The sequence below is a fragment of the Seriola lalandi genome, unplaced genomic scaffold (genome assembly GCF_002814215.2).
Source record: "Seriola lalandi dorsalis isolate HSWRI2012SDOR001 ecotype SW California unplaced genomic scaffold, Sedor1 jcf7180002054682, whole genome shotgun sequence".
NCBI classification, from domain to species: Eukaryota; Metazoa; Chordata; class Actinopteri; order Carangiformes; family Carangidae; genus Seriola; species Seriola lalandi.
The window spans coordinates 346,061-361,357 of NW_019525235.1; the positions used below are offsets into that span (position 1 = coordinate 346,061).

The window sequence follows — 15,297 nt, forward strand, 5'->3', positions numbered from 1 at the left end:
AGGAGCAAATATGTAAACAGGGAGTGGCTGACATTTCACCATGTTAGCGTCAGGGTGTTACATCGACGCAACATTGAATGCTGCAGCACACACATGAGAAATGCTTAGAAAATGACATTTCATTTCCACATCTGTCTCTTTATTGGCTGAAAAATATCCAGATGATACATCTGCCTGTTTACAACACAACAGTAAATATGAAAAGTCAGTGTTTTTAAACACCCACACAGAAACACACAATTACCATTTATTCCACAGAGTAGTCATTTTTAATTGGGTTTTTTTTTTTTTAATTGAATATTTTGCTTAAATACGAAAACAGGTTGCACAAAGAGTTTTAAAAGTATTCAACAGTCCAATGTCAAATAGTTTAAACAGTGTGTGAATATTGCAATTGGTCTCAAACACTAAACAAATATTGTATTTGTTTTGAAAACAAAGTTAGGACCGTATCCTTTCACCCCTGTTTCACACACAGTATTTATAACATTAGACGGCAGATACAATGACATGTTAAAGAAAAAAAACTTTGAGTTCTGTTTGACAAAGTGATTAAAAAGACACATCAGCATTTTGTATAAGACAGATTTCGCAACTTTAAAAAGCACATAGCTAAATACAAAAGTCAACTTTGAAGGTACAATCATTATCCCCAGATTTCTAAATCAAATGCATTAACATCAAAATTTCTGTATTTCTAAATATCCTCTGGTTTACATTCAGTTATAACTATGTTACATATGAAGACATATTTATCTATCCAAAAACTACAAAAACAAAGTACATAGCTACAGTATACAAAATATTTCATCTGATTTCTGTGTAAGAGAGAAAGCATTATTTACAAAAAAGATGCCATGTTAGTACCAGCCATGTTGCATTCATGCTGTTAATTAAGTGCAACAGCGAGAGGATAAGGCACAAGTGTTCACTATATTGTCAATGAACAGTTTGACACTGTTTTTAAAAACGGCCACGGACCACAAACAGCTGCGGTTTCATCTGGAAACATGTTGCTCTGACAGAAAAGAAATCCCTGATTCCACATTAAACACACAGACAGTTCAAACAAAGACAGTAAATGGTTTAAGGTGCACACATATGTATCAGAGTCCATCAATAGTCCATCATACTGGATCCACGTTTCTTGCACTGTACTGATGTCCATTGAGTTTCAAAATATGCAGGATGTCCTTTCTTTTTTTTCCCCATCAGGAAGATCCTCCGTCACTTATGTGTTCATGTTCTTATCACAAAGTATGGCAGATAAAGACTGAGCCTATGTTATCTTTGAATAGTAGAAAGAGTTTATTTACTCCTGCATACCTGGAAAGATTTCTTCCATAGGATGCAGGACTGAGGGCCGTTTTATAAAGTGAACTTTTACAACATTACTTTTGTTTTAGAGAGTCAAATCTGCAAAATCCGGTCTTGTAAACCCTTTCTGTAAATCAAAGAAGAGAAAGAAGAACTGTTATGACATGGTATGGACATGAAACAGAAAAAAGAAGATGTAAATTTATTTATTTAAGTATTAATTTCAGTCTTTATTCTTATATTAGATATACTGCACACCACAGAGGTGTCTGTAATCGTAAACAGCAGCTCACTCAAGGTTGAAATCTGACTTGGAGAGACGTCTGAGCTCACAATCCATTTCAGAGTTACGCAATTCATAGTTTGAATAGCTTCATTTTAGTACATTGTTTGTCACATGAACTCGACTGATGTTGTGCGGGTATCTGATTATTAAATTCAAAACTAGAAGTAAGATGAGCATTAACGCATTTTTTGTTCTGTTGTGACTTGTTCATTAGGAAATAAGCCTAGTACCGCACCCATGGGAGGGGCAAGTCGTGATCTGCGGAAGGCAGTAAACCTACCTAGTCCCGCCCAAGATGTGGACCTGCCTGACTGGGTGTGTATACGTGTGTGTGTGTGTGTGTGTGTGTGTGTGTGTGTGTGTGTGAGATGAAAGAGCAGCAGTGTGAGCAGCCAGAGATATATGAGTTTTGAACATATGCCATCCAACTGCCGAGGGAACTGCAGAGACTGAGGAATGTCATCCGTCTTTCTCACTCTCTCACACACACACACACACACACACACACACACACACACACAGACAGACACGTACTTCTGTCTTTGAGAGGCCACTCATTGACATTATGCATTCCCTTGCCACTTACCCTAACCCTAACCATCACAACTGAATGCCTAACCCTAATTCTAACCACTCAAAGTAAACTCTAAAACCAAGTCTCAACCATTAAACAGCCCTTTGAATGTTTGTCGGAGAGTGAGACCGGCCAACATGTCCTCACTGAATACTTTTTCAGTTCTTACTATGTAGCATTTACAAGTATACACACACACACACACACACACACACACACACACACACACAGACAGACACACACACACACACACACACACACACACACACACAGATATGAGAATGAGGGTGGGGCAGCGCCATGAAGAGAAAGCTTTTCCACTGAGCTGTGACCTGTGTGTGGCAGAATCTAACACGTTGCTCCTGCCTCATGAAAAATAATATTTTTCATGTTGTAAAGGTTTTGTACTAATCTGAGGGCACCCGGACATGTTTGGTCATTTTGAGGGTGCAACACTTTGGAGAGTCTTTTATATCAGTTTTAATTATGATTATATAATGTGTTGTCAGTGAGCTTCATACCTATTAACATATAGAACCTTATGTTGTGGTTTGATAACGATAATAATCAACTTTGATTTGTACAGTCTTAATTTCATCTGGCTGGATGTGATCAGAACCTATTGCTCTCCTAAGATTAAAAAAAAGATTGAAAATATTTTAAAAACTGATGTTGTGTATCTTATTGATTTTTTTTCCCCTTGATTTTTTGACTGTATAATGATCGATCATGCAGAGCTCCGTTTCACTCATGTCTACGGTCTCTTACGTCTTTGTACTGTTTGTGCAGTTTCTTGTACTGGAACATGTTGCTGAGAACTGTGGCTGCTGCTTTGGACGCTTTCATCTTCCCAGAACTAGAAAGAAAAGATTAATTCAAGGTTAACGCTCGGTAAAAATAACCTCATGTGAGAAGTTTGCAAGAGTTTGTGTCACATTCAACATCAAATGTCTGCATCAAGGCAGCAAGTAGACACACATGTTTTATCAACTGTCCTTTGAAAGAGCACTCACCTGCTGTCACGTGTGTTCTTGATGGCGACCAGTTTCGCCAGGCCGTCAAAGAAGGCGATGTCTCTGGCAGCTAAAGAGCTGCCGGTCACCAGGTTGTTGAGAACACCACAGATGTTGACCACCACCTCGCTGGAGGGCTCCTTCTGGTGTCCGTCAGCAGGCAGCTTGGTCACCAGGTTGTTCACCACCTTTGTTGCTGAAGAAACCAAGACGTGTTGTTAGGATAATATGTTTAAAAGGCCCTGAAAACCTGTTTTCACAATCAGCTAATTACCATCAGCGATGATATCCTATATGTAACTGCAATTTTCTATCAAAGTTTGAATAGTTTGGTTAATTCTCAAGAGATTTTCTCTGGTTTCTGTCTTTTCTCACTGGTTTGAAGAGGGCAAGACTCGGCTTGACAAAGGTGATGTCACAGATTTCTATGCAGCAATCAGGATTTAGCAACTTTCGAATCAAAATCTAATGACGGTTGTGATGTTGTTTGCTTTTTTGCTTTTGACAGAATGATTGATATCTGATAAAACAACACCCAGAAAGTCCTGATCAAACAAACTAGCTCAAATTCTGAGAGTTAAATACTTTATAAAAAACCCTTAACAATATTTTCCCAGATTCAAATCTTGATTGCTGCACCTTTAGTGAAACAGACGAATGTTTGATTCCATCATCCTTTGTATTCCAGATGTTCAAGTTTGTGTTTCTTGTCCTAAATTTTGGTGTCTGAATTTAAGCAATCCATTTTTTTTGACTTGACTTCAATTATTCATTCAGAATTTGACTAATTTGACTTATCTGAAATTATGAATCCAGTAAAAAGAATACAGCATCAAACATTAAGTAAACAGTAGTGGTTATATGTCGCAATGAAGTATCTAGCTGCCTTTAAGTTTCAGATGATCATGGCTTATATTTGCTTCCATGTGAAAGAAAGTGAAGAGAATCAAAAAAGGCTACAACAGGCAAATCACATCTGAATTCAACACTGGTGAGCAGTTTGTCAACTCACAATGCACCAAACTAGAGTTTGTCTCAAATGAGACACAACAACAACAGATTATAGACGTTCTGAACGAACCTGTAACTCGGAGGGATCCAGCTTTTTAAGAGGAAGGAAAAATTAAAGACTTACCCATGTCGCCCTTATCCCTGGCATGGCGGGACAGATTTCGGAGGAAGCCGGTGAGCGAACGCAGCTCCAGGTCATTGTTGGTACGTAGGAGGTCCAGCAGCACGGGCAGCATGCGCTCCTGCTCCAGAGCCACTCGGCTCAGCACCGACGCCCACTGCAGGACCACGAGAGAAACAACTCGTATATGAGACAGACTGAGGTCGCTGCATTTGAATGCTTTTACAGGAGAACTCATGAACATGCTCCTTACCCTCTTGTCTCCAGCTGTGATGTTCTGCAGAGCTCCAGCAGCTGCCTCGCGGGTGGTGGAGTTGATCTCACACTGATGCAGCACGCGGTTGTACACCCCAACTATCTGAGGGTGCCACAGCCACTCCACACCCTTTGGCACCCGAGCAACCTCGGTGAAAGTGGACAGATCCTGGTTCTTGCTCTGTCAGGGGGGAGGAACGTACAAGGAGACGGTGTTAATTAGACGTGCTGGTCCGCGCACACAAAACGCCTGCTGATGGATAAATCTAACATGTACGTACATTTTTGGCTTTCCTGCTCTGAGGTGTAAAGCAGCCAATGGCGTCACCCTTCCCTGTGTCCTGAGCTCTGGTTGGTCCTTCAAGGCGCAGCATAGCAGAAGGAGGCATCTCACTGTACAGCTGGTAGGAGAGGTTCCTCAAGACACACACTGCATTCTCCACCCCCTAAGAACACACACACACAGATAGATTAACACACACAGTAAAGGTAAAACTAGGGCTGAGAAGATCAGGCTCAATCTCTTCTCGTCTCACCTTGTCTTCTGACTTGTTGTCATCCAGGGAGGCCTTGACGTAGCCCACCAAAGAGTCCACCAGTCCGTGTGTCTCTCTCATCTGCTGACGGGTCTTTTCGTTCACAGAGCTCAGATTTCTAAGCGAGTGAGAGGTCAAGAGAGTTATTTCGGGTAGTTCATTCAGGAATCATGCATTTTATTAGTTTAACGACATCGTGCAAACGGAGATGCCAAGAGGGCAGGACAGTTTGGGCCTAGGGATGTGTTTCCACTCCTGTGTTGCAGCAATGCGCAAGTACAGCTTTGATTTTGCACCGACATGATGAATATCATGCAGACAGCATCGCAAATATTCCCCAAATGGTAATTTATTTGGAGATAAAAACCCTCCAGTGCACACACAAACAGAACAGAACCAAAGCAACCAGAAACTGGAGTCATGCAGGTGTTTGAAAACAACAGTGAAAAGTAATGGGTGTGGTGAAAAAAAAAAAAAAAAGAAAAGCTCTGGTAGCTGTCAGCTGACACATGGGTTAGGAGTGTCCTGCCAGAACAAGCTCACCAAATGCAAATATCATGGTCATGGGAGAAAACGCAGGCCCAGACGAGCCAGAGGGAAATACAGTTTAACGAAGTAGCACGATGCAACCACAGAGCTGAGACGCAGATAAATGAAGTGCACCTGAGGCATCCTGTGGTGTTGTAGAAGATGTCGGCCTCAGAGGGGGAGAGATTGACGTCCATAGAGTCTCCGCCTCCAGACAGAGGGATGAGGATCTTCTCAGTCAGCTCAGGCAGCGTCTCCCTGGCCAGTTTCTCCTTCAGATTGTCTTTGGATGAAAGGTTCCACAGGATACCTGCACACACACAACACCAGGGACATGTCAGCAAAACCAACATTTATTCTTCATTTTCACCACTGCTTATAGACATTTTAACTTTAACCTTCTGATTTTATATTAAGCCCAGTTCAAAAACTTAAACGTATTATCTTTCTTGCCGTAATTACCAGACAGACATTAGAGTGTATCAATCTTCTCATCCAACTATTAACAAGAAAACAAATAATTTCCCAAAATGCTGAACTACTCATTTAAGGCTTAAACGAGGTGTAAAGCACTTGAACCTATAAATCACATCAAAACCTATAAGAAAAACTCAAAGGGCCACTCTGCATTATTTATCACCTCTTTCCCAAAGTTTCTTACTGGACACATGACATTGACATGAGTTTCTCAAAGATCCAATGGATATAAATCAAGGTGCAACAGCTCAAGGGAAACAGTGACAAGGCTTTCACTCATAAAAGGGAGTGGCAGATACACTGTTGGTCCACAGGCCCAGACAACTCCCTCACACTCCCTCATCGTCTTCACACACCCTATGGAAAAGACAGCAGCTCCACCTCCTGCACTTTGTGTACTCAGACACACATGCCTAGAAGATCTCCACACCATGGAGCTGGGGTTGCAACATACATTTTTTTTTTTTCTGCTGAAAACATATAGTTGCGAAGAATGACCGCAGGCAGAAACAGAACTTACTTAGACTTGAACTGTGAATAGCCGACAGACATTAATGGCAGTTACCAGAGAAATTACAGCACACTGACTAAAACAAAGAACACCAATATACAGAAAACTGTTTGTGTCCATTCCTGCTTAATAAGACCAACCCAAACTATAATTTAGTTAGAGTAAATACTGACAATCTGGATTCTCTTTGTTACAGCTTACAGCTACACCTCCTGTTTATTTGGTGTAGAATAATATCAATTTCAAAGGCTATTGTTTGCTCAAAGGATTTCAAGGACAACACTGCCAAGATCATGTTGCATCCAAACACTGTCTAATTTGCATTCATTTCTGCTTGAGGTTAAAGTCCAAACCAAGCAGTCTGAAATTATCCGTGCTTGTTGTGTCATGTTTTTTATTTCTAATAACTGTGATCAGAGTTTTCTTACCTGTGATATTTTTGTGGAGCTCATCGTCTGTCTCCCTGAGCGCCTCGACCAGCTGTGGGATGCCGCCCTCCTCGATCAGGGCCACTTTGTTGTCCATGTTCTCATAGATGAGATTGCGTGTGGCGCCAGTGGCATAACGCTGCACTTCCTGGTTGTCACTGTTGAACAGCTTCACCAGCTCCCCAATGCCCTTGAAGCGACGCACCTTGAGAAAAAACAATGCTCAGTTTAGGATTTGTGCATAAATTTTCATATATAATTGTTTTTTTTTTCTTATTTGGCTTCTACAGAAACTAAACATGAGTATTCTCATAGATTAAAGCACCTATGGGGTAGATTTTTTATGTGATTATAAGATCTTTCAAAATATTCTAACTTTAAGTTTTTGTTTGTTGAAAAATTGTTAGCGTTTCAGGTTCATCCTAATCATCTCAATGTGGCTGGACTGGATGCGTGCTAAACTGCAGTAAGCAACAGTATTTCTTCATATGACTTCTAAGAGTTGCCAAATTCTGACATAAGGGCTTTAAAGGCTTTAACGAAGTACGTTTATTTGCTTTTTTGCTCAAATTTAGATGAAAATATTCACAATCACTCTCAGGTCTGTATAGTAAATACTACCTTTGGCTAACTGTTCCCCCCTGTTTCCAGTCTCTAAGCTAACCAGCTGCTGGCTGTACATTCATACTTACCACACAGATATGAGATATGAAAATAAGAAAGTGAAAAAGTATTTTCCCAAAATGTCAAACCATTTTTTTTTAATAAAGAATCATCTGGATCTCTTTTCGGACAAATCATTACATAACTAATCTAAACCAACTCAGAGGAGTCTGCATCCTCAGAGCTGAACATAACATCAACAAGCTAAACGCACTTCACACATCAGAGAAGTTTTAATCTCTACTGTATGTCTGCCATACGTCACCTATACAGGGCAGAGTGCAGATGATAAAAACAAAGCAATGTGTGGAGCAACTGGAGCAAACCAGTACAGGAGCAAAGCTGTCTCTAATTTATGTCACCAGAAATGGAGAAAAAGATTCTCATGAATCAAGTTTCTCAATAGAGATTGCAGAAAGGAAAGACTCGGGAATTAGAACCACAAATTTTAATCAGTTTGAAGTACCTCATTTTTGGCGTCGCTGTCATTGTAACACTCATGTTGAATGTAGGCGGCACCCAGGACCTGCAAATCATGGTCGGACTCCCTCAGGTGTTGCACTGCTGTGGACATGTCCAAGGAGTGGATCCTACCAAAGGAGCAAATTAACAAATTCAAGCACAGAATCTAAAACATGTAATTATGTCATTACCCCGCTGTTATGTATGGTAGCACAAAATATGTCTTTTGGACGTTTGAATGAAAAGCAACCAAGGAGCCACAGTAATTGCAGTAATTATTCATAGATGATTTGTTTCTTCTCTGAGAAATTCAGCTTGTTGAGTTTCTTCCAAATCACACAGTGGTCTGCATATCCGCTTGGCTAACCACGCACTGTGGGATGTGTGAAATGTGAGGACTGAAACTAAGCTGCCACACCCAAAACCAGTCCTGCCACTATAGGGCCACCTCCCAATCCACAGCTCTTAGGAAATACACTGTTCAGATCACACACTCCCTCTCTCTCGAGCCTCCTGGGTGACACATGGTAGTTGTGACACCACCATAAGGGTGCATTAAATTCACTTGACTGTCACTGAGAAAGCAACAAACTGAGTCACCAGAATGACAAGAGCTGTCATCTCTGTCATTGAGTATTATTACCTAATTGAATGATAAATGTGGCATAAATTCCCTTGAAAAGACCACAATCAACAATGCATTAGTCTGTCTCTCAACAATTTCTGACTTCCCTACGTTGGCTCTCAACCTTGAATCCGTACATTTCTACTGATGACATTTACTTTAAAAATTATCACAAATATCGAGGTTCATTTAAAAAAAGGTGTAATGGTTTCCTAAAACACCTCGGCAGAGCGGTTTCTAACAAACAAACTGAGTCACCAGAATGACCCCCCAAGTAAACAAAACATTTGTTGGGAACTATTTTCAGCAGCGGAACAGGACGTGGCTTTGGCTACACAGGCAGTGTTTGTTAGTAGGATCAATTCACTCGTGGTTCTTGGGAATTGATGACAGTATGAAAAGGACAGAAAATGACAATACACACTGAAGATCTGTCAATAACAGTATGAGAACATGAAAGACACCCAGTGCATCAAATGAAAACATTTTCATTGTGAGTGTGAGCAGAAAAAGTGGATGAGCACGTGAGCTTCTCACCCGCTGAGGTTGCCCATGCTGATTCCAATCTCGTTCTGCCCGCCGTAGATGTCCATGCCCTTGCCGACACTATGCATGCTTTTGATTGACATGGCACGGGACAGGGTGCCCGGACGCTGCATAATTATGTTCCCCTGGGAAGCAGAGGAAACTCCGGATGCTATGAACCCCCTATCCAATGTGTCTCCTCCTCTAACGTAGGAGCCCCCAGACACGGAGCCCATACTCATGCGGTTGTTTCGGTTTGTAATCCTGCTGATGGTGCGGTGGGCTGGGCCTTTGAAGGAATGTTGCTGGACGACCTCCACCTCTCCTCCTGTCATCCCTCCACTGCGGGAAAGAGTGCCACTAAGAGATCGGCGCATGGGATGCATGGGATGCGTACAGGTCATGTTGCTCCTGCTTGCCTCATCTGGCTGGTGTAGCCATTGAGTGTGCCCTGGCGGTTGTAGGTGGCGTCCCGGTCGGATACCATGCTGCCAGCATCGCTGCCGTCAACCATCCATGGATTTACAGGCACTGTCTGCATCCGCATTGAATGCATGGAGAGGGTCTCTGGGTCCATTCGGCTCTGTTGCCTGCCGGCTTGGTAGTTGGACATGCGCATGTCTTCTCGGTAAACACCGCCACCAGTTCCACCGCCTCCAACACTGATCCTGTGGAACTGGGCCAGGTCTGGGGCAGCAGACTGGCAGCTGAAGCCCGACCTCTGGGCTACTTGAGGACCCTATGGATGAAGAGAAAAGTAACCGTTACAATCAAATGTAAATATGTAAGAGTCGCTCATTGTGTTCCCAACAGTTTATGTGGATGAATTTGTTGTGAGTCACTGCACATCATCAACAACGGTTTCTAAATTTGATGAAAGTGAAGTAACCACCAAGACAGGAAACAGAGGTCATGGCCTCAGCACATTTTTTCATATTCATTTCCATTTCGCATATAAAAATAATACTAATTTAGGAGTGAAGGGATTTATTATTGACTCAGATATAAAATATGATACATTGGACAGAAATCTACAGCGTCAAACATCTGTGGCAGAAACCCAGTGTCTTCCTGTTGAAACACTAAAATAGAGGAATGTAGAGGGTGGACCTGAAAACCCTGAGCTGATCTCATGACAGCTTACTGTGAAATACCACACATGCTGAGTCCTGGATGACCCACTGTGACACCAGCAGAGGGTCAGTGATGATGTTTCCATGATATGTGTGAATACATCGCTGAAACAGTGAGATAATGCCGTTGTACTCACCATTGTTCTAGAGCCTGAGTACATGTAGGACGACTTGGAGCTGAAACTTGGGTTATAGGTTTGATATTTCACTGCTGAAGAACCGCCGTAGTCTGAAATAAAGCAATAAAATAGAGTAACACATGATTACTGCATTTAATATCACATTTATAACAGTGATACAAGTGTAAAAACTTTCCTGTAAGACTAAAAACTGATTTCAAATAATCTATTTAATGCATTTCAATGTCTTTATAGATACGTATAAAAATGGGAAAGTAGCTTGGCAGCACTTGTCAAACATACAGTGAACTGTAAAATCTGTCAAATCACATTCAAAATTGGAAGATTAAAATGTTTTTCCCCAGTAAAACTGCAGATGTCAGCTTGATAAAAAAGAAGCCTAACAGGCACTTAATTCTTTTCAAAGCCTCCTGACCTTCCAGTTGTACACTCTTAAAACTTGCAGCCAAACTAAAGTAACAAAAACAGAAGGTGCAAAAAAACAACAATTTTGAGTCTATATTGAGATACTTGTCGCTTATAAACACAAGCACTTCTAAGCCTGTGATTGCCGTTTTGCCTAATGTGCTATTTAGCCAAAACGTTAATTTATCAGCTCTTCATGTGGATTTTAACAGCTGGAAATAAAAAGTGTATAAGTGCTCTCCCGTTGCGCTTGAAATCTGTTTCCCCACATATCTGCGTGTCATGTTTGAGCCACTCTGTTTATCTCCTGTTCTCTATGCAGTTTTGCTGGAATATGCACATTAGAGGTGTTACAACATATTAGCTATTTTTTGCAAGCAAGGACTTTCCAAATGCCATTCTCCAGAAAGTTCCGCCTGACTCAGCGGCTGACTTGTGTTCCTTAAACGACAACTAAGACGTCAAGTGCGGACGGAAAATGTTACGCCTTTTCTTTAGTTTTCCACCAATCAGGGACCTTTTTAGGGACCTTTTTATCCTTTTAAATTTTTAAATACGTGAACACTGTTAACACCGTTTGTTGTGTGAGGTAATCATTGAGCTCTGCCACACACATAAATAATTTAGCATCAAGTCAGGCAACCTTTGTTGGTGTCTCTGCACCATTGTTTCATTCATTGTTATTCAAATAAGTTCTCTAACATGTAACTGAGACAGATGTTTTGTGAATGACCTACTCTAAACATGGAAAAATTATAAGTAACAAAAAAAGACATAGAGGTAAAATTAAATTCTTAACGATGATCAGCATGAATAAGATTCAGTGTGAATAGCTGGTGTCCTGTTGCACTGAGGACTGCAGGTTCCCAGTGAGCAAGAAAACGACCTGACCCGTCGCCGGGTCTGACGTCTCCGGTTACCGTTCACTGGGAGAACAGTTTACATCTGACACACAAATGCATCAGTTTGTCTCCGTCAGCACAGCGAGCGCATAAATGTTCTACCCCCATTACAGATGAGAGTGACCTGACAGGTGAGCAGTGAGCATGATAAAAGGCATACAGCAAAAAGTTCACTACAGCAGGAGCTTTGAGCGGCAGCGGCAAATATCTGGGTCAACTGAAATTAGAATTCGTCAGTGACACAACTATGAACCCTAGAAATGAATTTACTGTCAGAGTATTCTTCTGTTTTTCCAGGAATGAAGCAGTAATGCAAACAAACATTACACAACAGCCTACAGCCATGCAGCGACTCCGCGATGCTGCTTTAATTCACATACAAACATATCCTAGTTTAGTGTGTTAGTGTGACAACATTTGCACTAAATACAAAGTGCAGATGAGGCTGATGGGAATGCCATTAGGTTTTCAGGTATTTGGTCTTAAATCAAAGTGCTGAACAAGATAAGTCTTAAACTTATGATGGCACTGGATGAAAAGTTCATCACTGAAGTCATTACACATCATGCAGAGGGAGGCAGAAATGTCTGCACTTCACAAAATAATTAAAGGACAAGTGTCAGGGGATCACCAGAGTCAGTAGGATTCATACTCTGCAGATCATTAATATCTGTGCAAAATTTCACAACAATACATCAAACTGTTAGAGATATAGATATTTAAAGCCTGTAACTAAAAGTGCCAAGAAAAATCACAAAATGATTTTTGTGGCCATGTTTGTGTGTCCTGTACATGTGTGTCTGTCTGTGAGCAGAGGGGAAGGTTTGCCAGCGCGCTTCATTTCTACAGGGCACGAACACACACCAAACCAGTTGGTACGGAGGAGGGTGACTAACACATCCCCTTGGCCTCGCTCCAGCTCCAACCGTGGCAACGCCCTACACACCTGAGAGCCTCAGCCTTTACAACACACAGGAAACACACCCTGAAAAATCTTTTAGCGAGGAAACAACAACTTTTTTTCTTCCCCTGTTGTTTTTGAAAAATTTACTTTGATCACGCACACACACACTCTTTTCCACTCTCACTTTCTGCTGAGGCTTGTCCACCTATAAGCACCAATTAGTCATTCACATAAATGCGCAGTTGTTGCAGGATTTACATACAGAGGAGGAGGCACTCGTCACAGAATCCTGTTGTATTCCTCATGTGTGAACGATCATGCATTCATAATAAACTTCTCCACAGCCACAAACCAGACCACTGAAATCGCAGCATTCCCTGTCATTAAGAAATCTTCTCTTTTTCTTATACAGATTTCAAGAGAGGAGAGATATGACATGACAATGTTTTATGACTGTGTGCTTTCCCCCCAGCAAAGCCCAGGGCAAAGGACGGGCAGAGATAACAGTGGGAGCCGTAGTTTTTCATACATTGGGGTAATGTTCGACTGAAGAGTTTGACAAGTAGATTGTAGGTAAAAACAGGCAGTGACCTAGTTTGTGGACATGTTAAATGTCCCTCTGCATTCCAGCCTTTAAAAAAGGCACATACTGTGTGTTTTTCTGTTGAGGCAGGTAGTGTCGGAGCCTCGGGGAGAAATTTAAACTAGAAAGGTGAGAAAAAGATTCTTCTCAGAGGTCACATAAACAAGGCTCTGACTTCGAGTTGCTGGGTCTGCTCCCTGTACATTGGTTCAACACTGTGAATTATGGGACATGAAGGAATGTCCTCCTGCATCAGGCAGCAGCAAGCAGAGGTGCACAAATTTTAGTCACCATGTTTCTAAAGCAACACAAGAGAAGCCTGCGTCCGTGTGTAGATCTACATTTGACGCTCTTTCGGCTTCTTAACCACATCAAAATCATCCGATGTGTGGAACCTTTACTTCCACCTGTGGGAGTCTCACCGCTGCTTACATAACAATCCCACCTCCACCCTGTCTGTGTGACAAGACGATGCAGACCAGACACTTTTGACAAGGTGACGTCTTTGAACAGACGCGACAGCAGCTGGTTCTCACGATGCTCACACATCTCCCAGGTATCTCCTGAACCCTCACCACTATAAGCCAAGTAAAGCCCTGAAACCCAACCCCACAGAGGGAGGCTTTCACCTTGGTCTGCTATCAGGGAAGTTCATGAAAGCAGCACTTGTTTGGGCCTGTTAAACATTAACCCTTTCTCTCACATGAAGGTGCTCGACACACTGTAAGATCCCTGCTGCATGAGGCTTCGGCTCAGGTTCATCTGCTGCAAACCAGCAGAGCAGCTGAATGGACAAATTCCCTGATGAGAAAAAAATACATAGGAATGCAGCAGGGACATGCAACACACACACACACACACACACACACACACACACACAGCAGGCGTATTAATGCATGTACATGCTTGAACTTGAAAGCAAAAGCTTCTCCACTGATCAGATTCATGCTGAGGAAAGCAGATTCAGGTTCCAGTAAAATAAATGACACGAGAAAGAAACTTCTGATAATCTCCTGAGCTGAAATGACTAGGCAACTACGTAATCGATTAGTCAATCAACGGAAAATGTATTATTTATCCTTCAACTCTCTTGAAACTGGATTATGCATTTGGGTTTTTTTTTTTTTTTTTTTTTTAACAAGTCACTGGTTCCACTTCTTAAATGTGAAATATTTCTGGTTTTCTTATATATTGATATATAGTTAATGTTATTATACTATCTTAGCTGTAAATGAATGTCTGGTGTGAATCAATAAGATGAAACAATTTATAAAAATACACAGGATCGTGACAGTTGTTTCAGCTGGTGTCCAGTAGCTTATTTAATGTTCAACAATGTCGGTTTTTTATCAGTTACTTTGGGGCGAGGCCAAATGAACCAGGGTTATAGCGCTGACTGGTCTGAAAAGAGCTCTGGCTCCACAGCTATAGGTGACCAACTATATTAGGCTTCAAACACAATAGCAGCACTACTGTCACACAATGCCACCTGCACCTGCGCGGTGGCTTTTTCCCTTTAATTCCCCCACTTGTCCACGCTGAGCCCAGATCAGGTCATAGCACTCAGTCATACGGAAATGTCACAAAGCAGAAGACAAGTCCGCTGTAGTTCCTCATGAAAGTCAACTTGATGCTTGATGTTGTCGATGTTTACCTGACATGGCGTAGTGTGAGGCTGATCCATTCTGCCGCGGAAGTGTGGGCTTCTCGGCCAGTCTCATCTGGACCTGCTGCTGGACGCGCCGCGCTCTGGACATCTCGTCCGACATGGAGCCCCCGTTCCCCAATTGGATTTCAGACGGGAGCCCGTAGGTGGTGACCGAGGTGTTGGGCTGTAAGGCGGACAAAAACACGTTCTCTGAGGCCATGGTACTCATGGTGACAAGTTAAGAGGTGAG

General features: G+C 41.9%; 1 protein-coding gene across 1 annotated transcript; it reads right to left on the reverse strand.

Moving 5' to 3' along the window:
* Positions 1-117: 117 nt before the first annotated feature.
* pkp3a (plakophilin 3a) lies at positions 118-15,276 on the reverse strand. Its single transcript, XM_023422489.2, is given in 14 exon segments — positions 118-1,444; positions 2,946-3,033; positions 3,191-3,386; positions 4,326-4,479; positions 4,576-4,758; positions 4,859-5,023; positions 5,114-5,231; positions 5,777-5,951; positions 7,058-7,262; positions 8,187-8,310; positions 9,345-9,738; positions 9,741-10,071; positions 10,603-10,694; positions 15,054-15,276. Coding segments are annotated over 14 exon segments (2,490 nt in total). The 3' UTR covers positions 118-1,402.
* Positions 15,277-15,297: the final 21 nt, after the last annotated feature.